Source organism: Porites lutea, chromosome 1 (genome assembly GCF_958299795.1).
Source record: "Porites lutea chromosome 1, jaPorLute2.1, whole genome shotgun sequence".
NCBI lineage: Eukaryota > Metazoa > Cnidaria > Anthozoa > Scleractinia > Poritidae > Porites > Porites lutea.
In genome coordinates, this window is record NC_133201.1 from 57272546 (window position 1) to 57292065 (window position 19520).

The 19520-nt window shown below is 38.6% G+C and overlaps 1 protein-coding gene across 1 annotated transcript; it reads right to left on the minus strand.

Annotated features, from left to right (window-relative positions):
* Nucleotides 1–1373: 1373 nt before the first annotated feature.
* Nucleotides 1374–17571, minus strand: LOC140932652 (collagen alpha-3(VI) chain-like). Its single transcript, XM_073382175.1, has 19 exons — nucleotides 17301–17571; nucleotides 16834–16905; nucleotides 16152–16703; nucleotides 15258–15587; nucleotides 14448–14993; nucleotides 13808–13843; nucleotides 12916–13461; nucleotides 11884–12447; nucleotides 11458–11508; nucleotides 10491–11033; nucleotides 9913–9960; nucleotides 9235–9783; nucleotides 7167–7814; nucleotides 6903–6938; nucleotides 6747–6782; nucleotides 6059–6199; nucleotides 4009–4206; nucleotides 2323–2455; nucleotides 1374–1470 (listed from the first exon to the last, which is right to left on the minus strand). Exons 1-19 carry the CDS (start codon nucleotides 17569–17571, stop codon nucleotides 1374–1376), a joined length of 5397 nt encoding a protein of 1798 aa, XP_073238276.1.
* Nucleotides 17572–19520: the final 1949 nt, after the last annotated feature.

A 19520-nucleotide genomic window follows, 5' to 3' on the forward strand; every position in this document is an offset into this window, starting at 1 on the left:
GAACAAATGAATTAAAAATTAGGTTGAAAGGTCGCTTAAGTCTAAAGCTTGCTGCAGGTCCTTTCTTTCGGAAAAGCTTCAAATTTATCGCTTGCTTGATTTAAAATCCAAATCCAATCAACAATAAAAGGAATTACCTAATTGATCTTCCCGCAAACCTCCGTTCAGTGATTTACAGTGACTATCTGTTCTACACACGACGCAACGCAAACCACATACACTCATGTAGTAGTTTATTCCATTTAGAATCGCCAAGGGTCTATAAATGAGACATTGGAGCTGTAAGCGCTGTAAAAGAAGGACAGTCGGCGTAGAGACAGAGAACTATTGATAAGTGAGTACAGATAAAACAGTAGTGTTTAGAGAATGTGCCTCTTTCAAACAAAACTATCCATCAATTAGAATCGTCTCTCAAAAATGTTCACGTTCAAACTTGAACAGTTTGTGTGAAATCATTTGTGACGGTAAACCGCTAAACAAGTCCTTTAATCCTAACTTTTGCTCACCGTTTGAGGGTTAGTTATTTTGAAAGACAATGGCAGCTTTATAAATAAAGCACTCGCGAGTATTTTTCCAAGGAGGCACAAAGTACCAAGTGACGAAAAAGACAATTTTTCTTATTTTTACTACACAAAGCAACGCTAAGATAACTTGGTAGCCCACGAGCGCTCTCTTCAGCGGTCGTTGCTTTTCAAAATAAAAGCGCTCCAAAATCGGTGAACGAAGGATACAATCGAAAGGATTGTCTAGCGGTGAACCGTCACAAATTTGAATTCACAAATGCAAGAATATATAACAAAAGGGAGAAGAAACAGTTTAAACAGGCAATCAAAGAGGTAAGGAATTGTCCTTTGCCTGATTAACAAATTAAATTTCAAGCTACATGTGTATCACGCCGTAAAGCAAGAGAAGCTTACCTTATAAATAGAAGCACTTTCTCCAGATGGTTTAAACCACAAGGACGAACGTTGAAATGCACATTATCAATCACTTTTTAGTTTATCATTAAACCCTTATGTAAATTTAAACTCAAATCTTAGCGAAGCCGTTACAATATTTTCTTTCAGTCTTGCTCTGGCCCTGTGGAAGGCTAATGTTGTTAGCCGAAATATTGACCTCAAATAAATCAAACCTTTGCCACATTGCCAGCCTTGCATTCAGTTTTTTTTAATTCCCACTTCAAGTGACGTCTGGTATTAGCATCTCTACATTAGAGATCCAACAAGGAAGAACCAGTCGGTTTTATTTACACGTTGAGTGCACCTCTGCATTCAAGGGTTTTTACTTCAAGCATGTGTGTCTACAAAAATTTAATGCACACTCCCGAATAGGGAATTTTATAAATCAAAGTATGTTTCTTGTTCTATATAGTTCTAGTTTCTGCCACTCTTTGGTTTACGTTGTTGACGTGTTATTTTAGGGAGAACAGTTTTCTTTATCCATAACCCTTCTGATAAGTAGTCTTTATCTCTGCAATGAAAAGAAAGATGCAGGCAGTAATGTAAGTAAACCGAATCGAAATAATCAAAGGTCCGGAATGTTCTAGCCTGCCGTGCGCCACACACGAAACTAAACTGTATTTTAGTCCGGAATCGTTTTTGGGGACGCGGTGGTCAACTATTCGACAAATTTCCCCCGCCCCTATTAACAGTCCCAGAAGTCTTTGCGATAGTAAACTCTGCCCTGTTTAATTCTCACTCCTAAAGTGACAAATGCTTAGGAAATCGTCTCTCGCTATATTACCGTTCCCAACGACTCTATAATAAAAATGATGGGGTGCTCGAAAAACCTTCATTTAAAGGCTCACAAATTGTACTTGTGCTGGTTATGCTCATTGTGGTGAACTCTGAAATACTTGTTATTGTGGCATCTGTTGGAGGGCTTCTATTTTGTTTCGCCCCAAAATGACCGGAATCAGTTTAACACCTAACTTATCTTTCACACAATACTGGCGCCCAATAACGGTGAAAATGAATTTCACCCCCTCAGTGTTCAAAACTCAAAAATAGTGGCAAGGGCATGCGCAGGCCGGGGGGAACTTCATTTCAGGATTGTGATAAATTAGAAGCTACTTTCGTTAACCCTTTAAACCCTAACATCAAAATTCAAATTCTCATTTGTTATTCCTATACTTTTTCAATAGAAATAGTGGGGAGAATTTGTTGAAGTATCAATTTAGATTCATCTTGTGTGATCATGTCCTTAATTCTCATGACCACTCTGTTTTAGAAAGCAGTGATATTACATGGAGAAGTTTGACGCTGATCACTCTTAGGGCTTAAAGGGTTAAATCAGTGCACATCAGAGAACCATCAAACTTACGTTTTACAGAGACCGCAGCTTTTTTTGCACATTTTCATCAAATAATCATGACTGTAGCCAATTGCCGGACCATCACAATACCCATTGATTCCAATATATCCAGAACACGCTGGATCATAATCTACACAGGCAGCTGAGAAATAATGAATATTAAACAACAATAAAACATATGTATGCCACGTAGCATTAAAAGTAAGATTTTTTATACAAAAAGCCATCAGGGTGGAGGGGATAAAGCCACGCTCCACACTCTGATACTGACAGAGTACCAACAATGATGAACTGATCGAGATCACGGGGATAAATTACGTTGTTTTCACATTGATTGTGAAAAGGCTTCAAATGAAAACGTAAGACAGAAAGTGCAAAAAAGACAAAATAGGGCAGAGCTAGGAGTTTCAATCTGAAAGTAAGTGCTGGCGTCAGCGCTGGAAGACAATACGGAGAATACAGTTTGAAAATAAATAAAGTGAGGATGTATAAAATGAAAAGCCCTTGTAGTAAATTTCCAACCCGCAAATTTCTTCGCTTCTCGCTTGGCTCATAAAGCGCCTGTTATGCAGGCTAATTTCCAGAGTTCAATCAGATGATCTGGGTGATAAACGAGGCCTACGTTTTCAGTAATTGCTTGTTTATATTTTTAAGATTTCTTTATTTTCGTCCTATGGAAATAATTTCATCGAGATCAAAAACATTTAAGTGATGAATCCCGAGGAAGATATGCTAATTTTATGTGTTAGCTGCTCTACTATGTCTAAAATGTTTGCCGATTCGCGAATTGAGGTGCGGAGATATCGACGCATGGATATTAACGGGCTTAATGGGGTGCTCGAAAAGCTGTCTTTTGACTTAAAGGTTTAAAAACAATTGGAGCCGACGGTAGCTTGCGAAGCAGGCGCTTGCCAAATGATTTTACAGTCGTATGGTTAGCCAAGGGTTAGTTTCAAAGAGCGATTCACATTTTGGACAAATTGTCACCTCAACAGGCAGAGATTTCAACACAACGATCAAAGGGCGAAGAATAATTTGATTAATTGCATGGTGGAACCGTAGTTGCTTTAGCCCCAAAGCTGGCTTATCTTTCCTGCCGCGACCAGAGTTTTTTTGCTTATGGCACATCACTTCTGCTGAATGAACTATCTCCATGGTGGAAGATTTGATCTATATCTTAGCATCGTCATTTATTCGCGAACCGACAAAAAGAGCTGCCAAACACATAAAAAATCTCTCGTCTTCCTCGAGATTCATCACTAACACGCTCTGGATCGAGACCTGGATGAATACTTCCTCAAGCAAATAAAGACATCTAGAAAATAGAAAAAATGAAAGCAATTACCAATCACTCACCTCGTTTCTAATCTATTTGCACTCCAAATCTCTCGACCTCGTTCACGTTCGTTTTAGGTGATGTCACCGCACAGGGGTGAATACCCGGAAATAAGAAAACCAATCTACTCGCGCATGGTTCTGATCTTCCGTCCAACAAATTTTGGCTTGTTCCCGCTATATTTGTAGAGAATAGTGTGCTGGCTCGCATGAGGTTTGCCCGAAATAAGGACGTTTTAAATTATGTATAAAAAAAAAAAAACAAACAAACAAACAAGTTATATTCCTGTTTGCACATTTCCACCCAAAAAACTCTTCGAAAGCATTTAATTTTGTAACTAAATGAAGCTTTTTACTTACGGCTGTACAAGTAGGAATCATCGTGTACTGTATATGGATCTGGAGCCACGGGATCGCGCTGTATAGGAATCTCGTAGGTCCAAATATTGGAAGCAGGAGGTAGTGCTTGAGGAGAATGGACAGGAACGAGTGCCGGCACAAGAGGAAACATAGACTGTACAGGGGAACCATGCCAAAGAACGTTTGGTTGAAATGGTCCTGTTGATTATGATTATAATAACAATAATAACAGTAATAATAATAATAATAATAATAATAATAATAATAATAATAATAAGAGAAAAGAATCTTTATTACAAAACCTCAATTAAAATCCTATTTACAATCAACCTGCCGTTACAAAAAATCTAATTAATTCATCAAAACACTATCTACAATTCCATCCGTTACAAAAGAAACTCCTCGTCCTTCATTAGAGAACAAAAACAATCCTATATATTATAAGTGAAGATAGAAAAAACTATTCATTTACAAATTCTAAAAAATAGAAGTAACTTATAATAATAATAATAATAATAATAATAATAATAATAATAATAATAATAATAATAATATTAGAGTTAAAGAATAAAATTGACAGGCAAGATATGTTTCACCGATGTGTCGCCTGTGCAGAGAAAGTGAGAAAAGTTTTAGCCATATATAACTGCAGAATGAAAGAAATTACCTCAAAAACAGTATAAATCCTGGAGACACGGCAAGGTTTCTCAAGTTTTCCACTGGAATCTTTGCAATGAATTTAATCTGAAGCGCAACGAAACCAGGTATGACCATTCTCCAGGGGCAGTGATGAAAAATGACCAAGTGTAATTACTGTGGGGTTTCAGAGTTCAGACAGATAATGGCCATTTAGACATCAGAAGCCCTGATGTTTTAGTGCTCGCAAAGGAGAGAAGGGTGTGCTTCATTGCCTATGTTGCTTGCTCTTTTGATACACGGGAAGCAGAAAAAGAACAGGAGTATCCATCGACCACAATCAGGGCTTAAAAGTAGAGCTGTAAAAGATCTGGAATTGCAGAAGTGTACCTGTCATCCCTATTGTAATTGGAGGTCTTGATACCATACGAAAACACCTAAGGATGTGGACCATAGAGCTGGGAACACCTAGTATCATTGCATTGCTTCAGAGAGATTGTTTGTAGGGAACAGCTAAGATCCTAAGAAGGACCCTAGAGACACAAGGCTATAAGATAGAACTTGACGCTTTGTGGAACAAGGCCACCAGTAGGTGTGAGGAGGCTCAGTTCATAGACATCGCCGGCTGTCCCTGAAGATGCACGAGTAAAAAACAAGGAAGTGGAGGAAATAGAGGAGTTCCAATTTCGTCCAGAAGAAATAGGAGAGTTGTGGAAGCTGAAGAAAGTGACGGTTGTCCCAATTGTGGACTGAACATTAGGAGCTGTTTCCGATATGTTTGAGAAATATGCGGGAAAGCTTAACATTACCATCAGACTTGAAGTGATCCAGAAAGCGGTTCTGTTGGGAAAAGCTGGAATATTACCGAATTTTTGGCTATTTAGGGACCCAAATGTAAGGACTCCTTTGGGACCTTTAGGAACTTTTTGTTGCTTGCTCCCAGGGGTAATTTACATTGTCTAGTAATATAAAAATAATAATAAATAATGATAATAATGGAAACTTTATTTGTGTTTTTGAATGTAAAATTGTAAATCTCGCTACGTATAGGCAATTTACAAATGCTGCTTGAGATTGGATTATTAAAAAGAAAAAACAAAACAAGCAAAAACAAACAAAAACAAAACAAAAAAAGGCAAAAACAAAAATCAAAATTGCATTAACTCTGGGCTATCCCAGTTCCTGTTTCTACAACAAAAGATGTAATATGTTGCTCTAATGGCTATATTTATCATTTTTTTGATTATATAACATTGCTGCTTTTTGTCAATGCCAAAGTCATTCATCATGTCTAAGAACGTGGAGCATTCATCGGAGAAAACGCCAAGGGAACTCATGGAGAGATTTAAAAATCTCACACATCTGTAATTTCTACTCGTTTCGTTGATCAAGTTCAGATATTTTTCTTTCTTACGTACTGCATTGTTGTTAAGGTTAGACTCGAAACCAACTGTTAATTCTAGAACATATAGGCACTTGGACTGTATTAGGAAAAGAAGATCTGGACGATAATTTTCACCAGTTATTATTGAGGGATTCAGAAAACCATTAACATCTGCATAGAGTGAAGAGTGAACATTAATTACAGGTTGAAGTGACTTGGCAATGGAATTAAGGATTGAGTCGCGTCTCCAGGTACTGTTGACAACCAGCGACAACTTGAAGGAGTGATTCAGGATTAAGGCAAAAGGAGCAATTAGGACTTTGTAATAATCCCCATCTTGCCATATTCTTAGGTGTAGGGAGGGAGTTGTTGATGTAGCGGATGGTAAAATTGTAAATGTTCTTGGGTAGATGAGACTGGGCCTCTGACCAAATAGAATTTACGGATGACAATAAGTACTTGATAACATTTGAGAAGAAGAAACCTTGAGATGTTAGGTGGTATTGCAGTTTATCTTCTTGATTATAATAATAATAAGAATGATGATGATGATGATGATGATGATGATGTTGAAAAGACGATGATAATGATATATTAATGACAATATCGTATGCTTATACTACATTGTAATCGCATTTTTTCATACAAACCACAGCTCTCTATTTAAGATTTTTACTAGTTTTGCAAGGTTTGAAAATGCGCATTTTATACATCTCACCTGTCGAAGGCTGGGTAACATTTTTTACTGGAACACCTAGATTTAAAAATGAAGAATAATTAGAACAATAACATAATTCATGGACTGTTCGACAGGAATAAGGTTTTTACTAGTTTGCATTGCTAAGCAAGCAAATGAACAATTTATATACCTCACCTGTCGAAGGATGGGTAACATTTTCAACTGGAACACCTATATGTAAAAGTTTAAAATAATTAGAACAATAACATGATCGACTATTTGACAGGAACAATTTACTAGTTAATTAGATGAATTTTTAGTGATGGTTACAGTCTGATCGCATATAACTAACAAAGAACAAAAAATTCATAGGGTCTAGATGCATTTTGACATGGTACATTTATGTCTGACATAGGGCATATATCTTGCCCTTCCTGTGACTTGAAAGTGCTGACGAACCTTTCTTCAGTCGATCTGCCAGTTCCCTGCCTGGAGAAGAGGGTGGCTTGAATGTTTGTATTAAGACTGAGTTATCACACAAGGGTGGACTACCAATGTTGCAAAGTTCGGCTTTCTTAACTTTAGGACAGGCACCCGCAGCTATTATTTTTACCCTTTCCTCCCTCAGATCTTTAGCAGGTTGGATGACGTCATCAAGTGATTCACTGCACATTATATGTAAAAGAACACGTGACACAGCACCTGTTCTTCCAGTTTTATCATAGATGTCAGTTTTGACCGTTTTAAGAGCTTTACCAGCCAAGTTATAACCATTCGGTTTTTTCACTGAGTCTAACGCCTCCTTAATTTTACTGCTGTTGTAGATGTCATTCAGATTTACAACTATCTTTGTTTCTGCAGCGTAAACTGCTACTGCCACGTGTGTCCTGTTTATTGATACTGGAAACCGAGTTAAAATGTCTTTCACAATGTCAAACATTGTGCTGAAAAGAGAGTCATTTACTGCATCAGAGCCCTCAACCAAGAATACTAAATCAATAGCAGCCATTCTGGAGTGGTTTCCGCCTTGTATGCTGCTGCCCACTGGTGAGACGCTTGACGAAGGTTCGCTGGTATTTTGTGGTTGAACCTGGGATGGTTGCAGTCCTGCGGACGAAAACAAAAGTGAACTTAACTTCAGCTTTAAACTAGTACATAGTGATCGCTGCTAAACATAACTGACTAGATTAGCATTGTGAGTACAATTCGAACGCACTATGCAATTCTCTTAACACTCTAGTTACCACAGAATTTCTAGCATCTGAGAGAATTGCTGATATAAGAAAATACAGAACTCCAAGTACAAACTGCAACCTAGTCTGCTACACAGTCGTTCTTTGAGAGGAGCATGGCGTGACGAAACGAAGAACGGCAGTGAAGCAGACTAACTGCAACCTCGCAAAAAATCCAGTTATATTAAGCGGATTGCAATTTGATTTATCAGGATACTAACCGCTGGTGTTGTTATTGTTACATCCTTTCATTGACGGGGAACAAACCAGCTCTTTGCTTATTTGGATGACTATCGTTTGCATAAAAACAAAAACAAAAACAAAACAAAACAGCATTTACATGTAAATAAATACATAAATGACTGAATAATTAATAAAAAGAAGTGCTAGACAACTAGACTAGCTGCATAATTTTAAGGCCTTTATATTTATCATTTCTGTGTTTGGCAATGTTAAGATATTGCAAAGGAAATTTCCGACTAGAGGAATTACTTCTAATGGGGGACTGGGTACTGGTATTAAAAAAAACCGTTTATCTACAAAAGTAATTACACATTCAAATGTTGCCAAGCACAGTTTTGTAGTTCTCTATATTGCAAGTTGTGTTGTAGCAATTAAGTTGAATAACTTTGAATTTAAACTGCTCAGTGCCATTTTTGCTTAAAGAGTGTTTGGGACTTTGTGGCCATAAGAGTTCACGTGGCCTAATTTGCATAATGCTGTTGTATAAATAGCAATAACTTTCTGAGAAATCGCGTGTTACATACAATTTACAGATTTACTGTAAATAGTTACAAAATAGACAACCCCCTCAGTTTTCAACGAAAATAGCTTTTGACCCATGCCTTAATTTACTTGAGTTCCTCGTTACATTGCTACTGTTGAACAACAGCTTTCGAAGAGCAATGTTCCATAGGTAAGTTAAATGTCATCAACTATTGTTATGTTCCTGGACTTTCACTCAGCTAGACAGGGACTGCCATTGGTTGATTCTTGGTCACGTGGCCTTGACTAAAATCAAATGTATCCCGATCGTGATACATTAAGCAATGTACCCCGCTCGGAATACATTACAGCACGTGATCAAGGTATGATGGAAAGTGGCATGACGGAAGGCGGGAAAAACATTGCCAGTTTTCTTTTTCGTGAATAAGCACAACAACACAACCACGAAGCCTCAAGTTAAAAACGATTTTCAAAGTTATCACAGAAGAGAATTAAACAGCAGCTAGTGCAGGAAAAAGATGCAGATAATATAAGGAAAGTACTTTTAAATAAACACTTGTTTGACATACCGCTTGTTAACTTTTCTAATAGAGCTTTCCTAGTAGACCCAGAGATAGGAAATCCGGGAGTTGATATAAAAAATTCAGACGCAGGATCTGTAACAACCATTTTAATTACATCAGACTTCCTTGTTAGCTGCGTATTACTAAGATCAACTGTGTATACTAGCACGCCCGCCTCGTGAAGATTCTGAGAAGGCTTTGAAATATCATCAATCGACTTCCCAGCTAAAAGAACCACTAATATTTGCAAAACTCCTCTAACACCGGTTGCTTCAAAAATTGAGCGTGCGGTTTCCAGCCCCTTTCCAATCGTGCAATCGGCGGTAGGCTGTTTAATATATGCTGACACTACGGCGTCTGGGTCTGATGGAGCACTTGTTAACGGTTGAAGAATTTGGACACCATTGGCGACTGAGATAATGGCAACACGATTTTTGTCAGGAGCCAATGCCAGAGACTTATGTAGGTCACTAACGAAATCCAGCTGTTGTTGAAAGCTATCTTTGGCAGTTGTTTGGCAATCGCTTACAATGAAGGCTATATCCAAATTTGAATCTGTAGGAATATAATAATGCAATCCATCTATCAAATCGCACTCTCTAAGAATACTGGGGCCCGCAAAAAGACAATACGGAATGAATGATATCGATTCAGTGGTATATTCATATCACAGAGTGTTCTTACCTCCTAGCTGAGCGCAGCGGGGAGAACGAGATTTTTCTATAGAGACAACTAAGAAAACGTACAAAAATTATTAAAGCCAACCTTAAGATAATAACTTAGTGAGTTCTAAAGTTTGGCCCCGTCTGCTGAGCTGGGTTGGGTTGCCATGTGATCAAAAAGTTGATTATTTTTGCATCTAACTAACGTATCGGGATCTCGGCAAAGGGGCAAACCCGGACAGCAAGACTCATGTAAACATAATTTAAATTTATTTACGAGTTAACTCGATAAGAAAGGCACACCTTGGAATCAATACCATCCTAAGAAGTTTGTTAATATCCGGGAGTGTCGAAGCAGTCAAATTAAAATACGAGTATAATCATAGGAAGTCAAATTTAAAACACATGAATATCATAAGAGGCTTCCGAGAAAAACAAACAAACAAAGCAGGATTATATAAGCGTGAGTGAAAATGGCCGGCAAAAGGTGAAGTAGCTAATGATATGGGCATATGTAAGTATGCATTCGTACTTACTAGTTAGACATTGTACCTATGAAATAAAAAGTTGCAAATGAACAATATATAGAGTGATACCCACTTTTCTTGATTTTATCTGCCATTTTCTGAGCGACCATGTTAGCCTCCGGAAATGTTTCACTGATAAGCAAGTACTCCGAACGAGGCTTACCGGAAGCGACATTCAAAGTTTGCGGACTAAAGGTGGTGGTGAGACCCAAAGCAAACATCAAGGTGCAATCTTTTTTTAGTTCATTTACTGCTCTTTCAATCTCATCACTAGGCGTCCCGGTCATTATAGTAAGAACCACACGAGGAACGGTCTGGCGCGAATTCGGGTCGAAGATTTGGGTTTTAATATCGCGGAAGGCGTTTCCTGCCATGCTGGGACCAGAAAGGTAAGCTACGTTATTAATGTTAATATCCATCTCCTGAGGATCGTCATATGTGTTTAAGTTGAAGACAATTTGTGTTTCTACTCCAAAGAACGCCACTGCTACATGGACACCATTCTGTGAAACTCGGAAATTATGATAGGTTGATCGTACTATTTCTTTTATCCGTTCAAAGTCTTCAGGTTTTGTATTTTTGCTTCTCTCCACAAGTACTACGAGATCAATAGCAGCTGAAAGAAAAATAATTCATTGTCGATCTGCTTCGACTTATTACTGGTATTGATATAACGCGTATCGCAATATTGAGTGAACAATCTCCCGTGTACACAGCTGAGTTTTACAATAACCACGCTTCAAAGGTGAAGTAATTTTTGAAGATTGTTAATTATATTTTTCTATAAGAGGTGGCGGTGAATATTCATGGGTAACAGTTCAAACTGTGACCTTCTGCCGCAGAATGCAGCCAACTCAGAGGCTAGACTTTTGGCGGGAAACACCTTCATTAAAGATGTCATTTGACCTCGATTAGAACATGAGAACTCGTGCTGTTAAATTTCCAGGTAGCAAAATATTTATGTTATGTTTCCTGGAAAAAGCGAGTGAAAAGCTTTATGTTCTGAATCAAACCATTTATATATCAAACATTTTTCTTACCTCCTCTACGTTGCTTATTCAACTGCTGCTGAACAGGAACTCGCCCTCCATCTACTGACATAATAAAATAACTTACTATATAAATATGATGTAGCAAAAGTAAATTAAAAGGCTCTGTAATTATCGAAATACATGCAAATTGGAAAGAAAGAGAAATCAAGTATCAGAATGCGCAGGAATAAATTTCGGAGCTTTGCGGTCTTGGTAAACCTATAGTAAAATTGATAGATTCGTTTTGCTAAAAGAAAACTAATGAAAAGTAAACTGTAAAACATTTTATTCTAATGTATGAACTTTATTTTTCAGTTGTTCTACATAACTGATGAACCCAAAGAACCCAATCATCCTTGTCTACATGGTCGAACATTACAATAATCATGAAAAGAATATTCTTGAGTAGACGTTTCCTTTCATTTGATAACGTACCTTGTTGAACTCTAGCAATCTGCAGTTTGTCTACAAGGTCCCGAGCTCCTCTTGGCAGGTTAATAATGTTATCCATCACTACATGATTTTCTGTGGGTGTTGAAGCTATCTCAGCGAGCTCACTGACGTTAATTTTTTTTCCAACGCCAAGACAAAAGACTTCTACCCCACTGTCTCTAAGTCGCCTAACCGGATCAGAAAGGCTATCATCTGATTCGCCGTGCACCAATATCACCAGGATCTGTCTGACCGCCTTCCTTGAACTGCTACTATATAACATTTCTTTGACAAGTGAGAGGCTTTGGCCAATGTTTGAATTTTGCGAAGCCCCCGGAAATTCTACGCTGCTAATAGACATGTCAAGACTCTGCTTATCAAAGTATTTATCAAAACTGAAAATGATCTCAGGACTACTGGAAATAATACCGAGAGCCACATGGACGTCTTCTTGTGAAATGGGAAAAGTGCTGTAAATGTACTTCACAGTATCCAGGCTTTGCTTGAAGTCTGACTCCAATGCATTCCTTGAACCATCTACCAGGAAGCCAAGGTCTACCTGGACAGCTGAAGGTAACATTAAACACCTTTTTGTAATCTGCTTTCAATTTTTTTAACTTCTTGATCTTTAGAGACCTGTCACCGTGTTTGTTCCGTTTGTTTGTTTTTCCTTGCCTCGTTATTTTATCATGCTAATTCATTTGTTACAGTCCAGTTTGTGTTTGTCTGTAGTGTTTAGAATCTATATATAGTTTTCATCACTAAAATTTAGGAACCCAAAACGTATTCATCCATAATTCAGACTAATCAGACCTTTTAGAAATGTTTAAGTGACTCGCCAGCTGCGATGAGGGCCAAAATACGCAAACTTTAGGATCGCATTCTCTTCAAGTATTTCTTTGCAAATTTTCATGTGTGTATGTGACGATGTATTGACATTTGCCCATTCCGTATCAGCATAATTGAACGAATAGAGAATAAGCTGTACTCTGTTTTTCTCCTTACCCCGAAGAAGGAGAAGTTAACATTACGTACCTCTTTTTATCCTTGAAGCCAAATTTTCTCCTGCAGTTTCTCGGTACGATACACTTCCCACCATCACGTGATCCTTCACAGGGGAAGAAGCTACGATATTGAGCTGATTTCTGTTCACGTTAGCTTCTACTCCAACGCAAAAGATCGTTATATTAAGTCTCTTTAGCTCTGCTGATGGTTTTACCAAGTCATCTATAGATGTTCCCGCGGTCACTACAACAAGTACTTTGGGAGTCTCTGAACGTGTTTTTCCTTGAAAAAGCTCATTTTGTACAGCTGACAAGCCCTTTCCTAATGCGCTTTGCCCAGGAGACACTACTATCCGATCAATTGCAGTGTCGAGAGATTGTCTGGTGGTATATTGGTCTAGCGAAACTGCTATTCGTGGACGAGTGCTGTATGTCACTACTCCGACTCTGGTTTTGTCTTCGCCAATTTCAAAAGAAGCATAAATTGACTTTACAGAGTTCAATACATTCTGGAACTGATCATGTCTCAGATTTTTTAAACTGACATCTAGGAGAAATCCAAGATCCATTTTGAGACCTTAAGAAATGTAAAAATATATAATAAGATATAATACAATATTTCTTTGATGATAATGACTGGTCGCATTAATATGGTTGCAGTAAAATACAATATGGCTGGAAAATGTTTTGAATAAATGTTTCCTGTATTCTTGATAGTTAAAATTCCACTTAAGTAAATAATTACAACTTCAAATAATATTTCAGTCCCATGCAGTCCTTCAGTGAGTACAGCGTTTTGGTAGATTCCTAAGACAGCCCAATTCTGCAATGACTAAACAGCTTCAGTCAGTGTAAAGCATCGGGTTTTGTTTAATAATAAAACGTGAGAGACCATCTCAAGGAATATGAAACAAAACCCTTACCTGCCGGTCCAAAAGGAACCACAGACTCAGCAAGAACTAAGAAAAGAAAAGGCACTACTATTACCCGCGAAACAGCACCAACAGCAGAACCAAAAAGCAAATTAACAAAACAAAAACAAAGCCAGCCAAAACAAAACATTACACGTTTGCCACTTTGATCGATGGAAATTAAAGAAGAAAAAAATGGAACAATCACGCCTTCTCAGGTAGAATTCACAATTCTAAAAGTCTTAATCACCTTACCAATGATAAGTTAGAAAATATTACTCGTGTAATGGACATGTTAGTGTGTTGTAGCAGGCATTGATCTGAAATATTTAGTCAACCAAAGAAAATAAGTTCATCTTTTTTGTCTTAGATCCAAGCATCAGTAACAAAGCAAATTCGGAAAAACAAGGGGAAAAGGGACAGCAAGCAGACTTTTAAGGTTGCCACCTAAGAGAAAAGGCGCTAGTTCGCGAGCTAAGACAAGTGCAAGGTGAGCTCGAGTGAGGAGCGCGAGACCCTCACGACGTGGGAAGGCCCTTTCCCCCGTTGCAAGTGTCTAGCGTTCTACGCCCTCTTCGTGCTTCGTTCGCCACCTATTTCTGTCATAATTAATCAACCATAAGAAGCTAAATGAGCCCGTGGTCACACCTACCTTTCCTTATATTCTGCACCATTGGACTGAGTAGCGTATCTAAATTCTCTACTGTGGATTGTGTTAAGTGCTCCTCTTCTGGTAAAGTTACAATGTCTCGTAGTTGATTCATATCCACGTTGTTACCTATTCCAACAGCGAAAATATTCACACCTTTATCTCTCAACGCACGTGAAGGCATTTTGGTATCATCGTCTGATTTCCCCACCGCAAGGACCATTAATACTTGGCGCCCTCCTGGTCGAGCACTAACGTCAAACACGTTTTCCTTAGTAGCTATCAGGCCTTTACCCAAAGCGTTCTCCTCAAAACTTGCACTAGTTGTAGAAAGAACCTTTGTGTTAACACTTTGTGCGCCTTTGTTATCCGTAAGGTTCAAGACAACAGGCGAGGCTTTTCCAGATAACACTAGACCAATATGAGTTGCATCTTCTCCAATTGGAAAGTTACTGTATATTTTCTTGATAAATATTTTTACAGCTTCAAATCCATTATTCGGCATGCTTGCTGGTCCATCCAGTAAGAAAACAAGGTCAAGCTTCTCATCTGTAGATCAAGATTAAGCCACACATAAACCGAGAGTACAGTTCTTTAACTATATATTGCTAACGGGAATAAGTGTCGCCACCAAAAATAAAATGTTTGTCACCACTTCCAAAACTCAATGTTTGCGCCAAGGTGTAGTGTACCTGGTATAGAAGATTTGATGAAGCCACGCAAAATGAGGTAATTTTTCCCTAAACCTTGCAACTTAGCTCGTTGCGTTAGCTTTTACCAATGCAACTCTTAATGAACTTCTGTAGTAATTACCTTCTTTAGGCACTAGAGGTGGCACGTGCGGCTGCCATTTGGGTGGTCTTTCAGTAGTTGGTCGACTAGTCATGATTCCATTGACAGGCATCTTACCGCCACCACCAAACACAGGTCTAGATGGCGAGACAAGAGAAGACGGAGGAGTTGAATTGGTGGGCGTAGTGGTTGGAGAAGGACGAACCTGGCCTGATTGAGGCGAGATAACAGCCGGTGGTATCCTTATCAGTGGTCCTGGTTTTCTGGACGACTGTCCTGGTTGACTAACATTTCGCTGAAATCTCCCCGATGAAAATATTGGCTCTTTTGGAGGGATGTAGGATGTTCGGGCTGATTTGATAAAAAAATAAAAAACCTGATATTTATATCCTTCACCTTCATCCCTTTAAAATAACCAAACACTGTCATCAGTTTTTTTAATCGATTATTTCCTAGTACTTTTTTTGTACCGGAGAAAGCTAGCGTAAGTGGCCATTTTACCCCTACACCTCTCTACTGGCTGCAGAATACGAGAACTATTCTTGTAAGCAGCCAACTCCAGATAAGGACACCTTTTTCTCGTCGCCAGGATGTCCGTTTACGAGTGCTTCCACTGTAATAGCCTAATTCCTAAGTTTCGTGGCTTCCCTCTCCCATTCGCTGTCGAATTTTTACGTTCTAGACCATAAACAATACAGTAGAACCCGCTTAATACGGTCTCCAATGGGCCAAAAACATTTGGCTGTAATAAAGAGGTGACCGTATTAACCATGTTTCTTTACAAGAAAATGTATGGTCGTTTTTGCCGGGCGGCCAAAAAAAATGTGGCCGTAATAACTAGGTGACCGTATTACCGAGGTGGCCGTAAGGCGGGGTTCCACTACTTCAACGTATTTTATGCCTAAGTGATCCTACCTTCCTCGATTTTATTGATAAGAGTTTGAGTGAGCGATGGAAGGTTGGAATAACTGGGTACTGTCAAAATATTATTCGAACTTGGTTCAGAAGCTATTCCATCGAGCTGTGCTTCGTCATATTGATTTCCTACGCCAACGCAGAACACATGAACATTATTGGCCTTGAGCATCTCAGCTCCAGTGAAAATATCATCTGTTGAAGTACTTCCAGTGATAAGAACTAGAATTCGCTTGTAGGAATCATGGTGTTTGATACCAAAGAGATGAGTCTTAGCTGAAATTAGAGCTTCCCCAATTGAGGCAGTTTTTCCTCCTGGGAATGAGGCACTATCGATGGCCTTATTTGTTTCAGTTTTATCATCATATTTATTATCAAAGTCAAAAATTAATCTCGCTGTCTCGCCGAAGACCACGAGTCCAAGGTGAATACTGCTAAACTGAGTCCAGAATGCGCTATATATGCTTTTCATATAGTCCAAAGCCAAAAGATAGTTCTCCGCTCCTACTGTGTCTGTTCCGTCTATCAAAAAGCCAAGGTCTATCTTAGACTCTGAAACAGCAATATATGAATAATTCTGAGAATTTAATTTTGAAAAGGTTTAAATTATACTTCACCTATAAACACTGCTTTAAAACTGATTAATTGGCCTGTGAAGACTATTTAACTGGCGAACTCTTACCAACAATTCCTCCTTGTGACAGCAGGCTCTGCGGTGGCGTCGGTGTTGGCTTTCCAGCAGATTCATCAAGAACTTAAATCAAAAGAAATATTTTAGAACATTCAAGACCGACATATTTTCCAAAACTGGATTTTCAGTCTATTTTTTGTCACCAAGAAATAGTTAACTAACTGATCAAAGGACTTAGTATAAACACAAGCCAAGAGACTACAGTAACAAGGGTTATGGGCTCCTGTTTTAACATATCATGATTTTAGTGCCTACACCTCATTATCAACCATTTGGGAGTGACATTTTACATTTTAGTTTTGAGCATTTGAGAAAGATCATCAAAAATTGTTTCAATTCTCCTCCTGCCCCCCTCCTCCTCCTCATCATCACCATCGTCATCGACATCGTCGCCATCATCATCATCAACATCATCAGAAACAAATGTAGTATCAACTTTTAAAATATGTAGAACTCACCAGCTAAGATTCGAGGTACAAGAACAAGAACCACATTCATCAAACTGTCAAATTCCGAGGTAACGACGTAAGTATCCGAAGGCGAGTTTGCAATCACTTCTAGCTGAGATTCATCATATCTCCCACCAACGCCAACGCAAAATAACCTTACTCCACCGGCCCTTAACTCTTGTGCAGCAGGTTCTACTTCATCTTTGGAATCACTTCCGGTGATAACAATCAGCACATGCGCAACGTTCTGTCGACCACTGTGAGGAAACAGTTTTGTCATTGCTGTGTAAAGCGCATTTCCTGTCTGCGATTCTCCCCCGGGATATGTTATTGAGTCAATACTAGCTTCAATGTTAAGTTGTTTTATGTCCGTGTCAAAATTAAAATGAACTTGCGAATCCTCCCCATACGTTACCAGTCCTGCATGTATTCCGTCAGTGGTGACTGGGAATATCCTTAAAATCTCTTTAACAAATTCCAAGCATTTCCTAAAATTCCCAGTGCCTTGTTCATCTATTACTTTTGATCCGTCCACAATAAAGCCTAGATCAAACGCTACGCCACCACCTGGAACTTCAAAATGAAACGCAACATCAGTGAAAACGGCCATTAATGTCTAATTCAATGTCAGCTCTATTAAGGCCACTTTGTCATTTCATTTCATTTGGCCTGGCTTATGGTGGCTTTCTAGTTTTTAATCATTAAAATGACCATGGTACTAGTAATCTGAACTTTCGGATTCAAAAATGTACATGTTTTCCTGCAGAAAAAAAAATTTCATTAAAGAAAAGGTTTTTTGTTTCTAACTAGTAGTGGTGCCGTGAAAGGAAATGTCAGCTTTAGGTACAGAATCGACATGGGAAATAAACAGATAGGTACAACGAGGTATCACAATTATCACAGTCTTCTTTTGCATTGATTACCATTTGTTGAGGAGGCCTTCTTCATACCGTTCTCCTCATCCTGCTGTGGTGAGTCTTTCCGCGAGTTAAGCAACTGTAGAAGTCCCTCTAAATCACTCGTTAGCCTTCTAATAGCTCTTTCACTCGATGGTTTTGGAATCGTGCCTCTCGAGCCAATTTTCCCATTAATCGTCTCTTTGTATCCTGATCTCGCTGATTTGTTAAGGGTCGGCGAGTCCATCGGATAACTTGGATGCACAGATAGTTGCTCCGAACGCGACTGTGTAAAATCATATTTACCATAACGACCATACTTGGTTTTGAAACGTGCTTTGTTTTTTCCTAGTTGTTGAATACTACCTGCTTTAAAACAAGGGCAAAGTGTCTAAGAAAATGCCCTGATGCTACGATAAAGAAAAACATTCCGTAACATATCATTTCAGCTCACAATTGCAATGCTGAATAACTATCGCTGGAACCAAATTATGGACTCAGTATCTTTTCATTTTTTGCTGGCCTGTTGTTAACACCAAAAGATTAAACAATGCCTGGTCATCGAGCTATAAGTAACTTTTGTTACGAAAAGGTACTTAAAGGCATATATTTGATCAGTCAAGAGGCGCGCCTTAGATGGAAGGAAGGACCTGCCTGTGGGCAGAACCCTCACACAAACACATACACGCATAATCGATTTAAAAGTCTAATCAAATATCCTGCTAGCAACTGGAGAGGGGGGTGGAGATGGCAAGGTTAGCATAATTCCTGTTCTGCTAAGTGTCAGTGTTGTTTTCCAAGATAATTACAAGCACACATAAGGTATTAGCATTACTTTAACCCATTTAATACATTCCCGTAGTTTTAAATGAAGTAACGCGTGAGGACTTCATTGTTTTAGAATCAGTTAATCAGTCTCCCATGAACCTCATAACAGAAGGTCATCCTTGTCAGAATATTGAGGTGGCAGTGTCTACTAATTGGTAATATCTATAACCATTTTAAATTGCATCATACTGACCTTTGACAGTGTTTCCCTCAAGGTTACCTCCTGCCAGTCGTAAAACAAGTAGTAAGGTCAACAAAATCCTCGATGTTGCTCTCAAGAAATTTCCTAACGTAAATAAACAAATTGACTTAAACTGTTGTTTACAACGTAAACATAAACTTCGCATATAGTACCTTTCCTCATCTTGCCTGGAAGACAAATTTCTAGACATCATTTTGTGGTTAAGTTATAGCTCGAAGAGACGTACTGATCTGCTAGTAACATTGTTACCACCGTATCACTTTTCTGGTACCTGTACTGCCGCTTAGCAGGGCAATAAAGCAG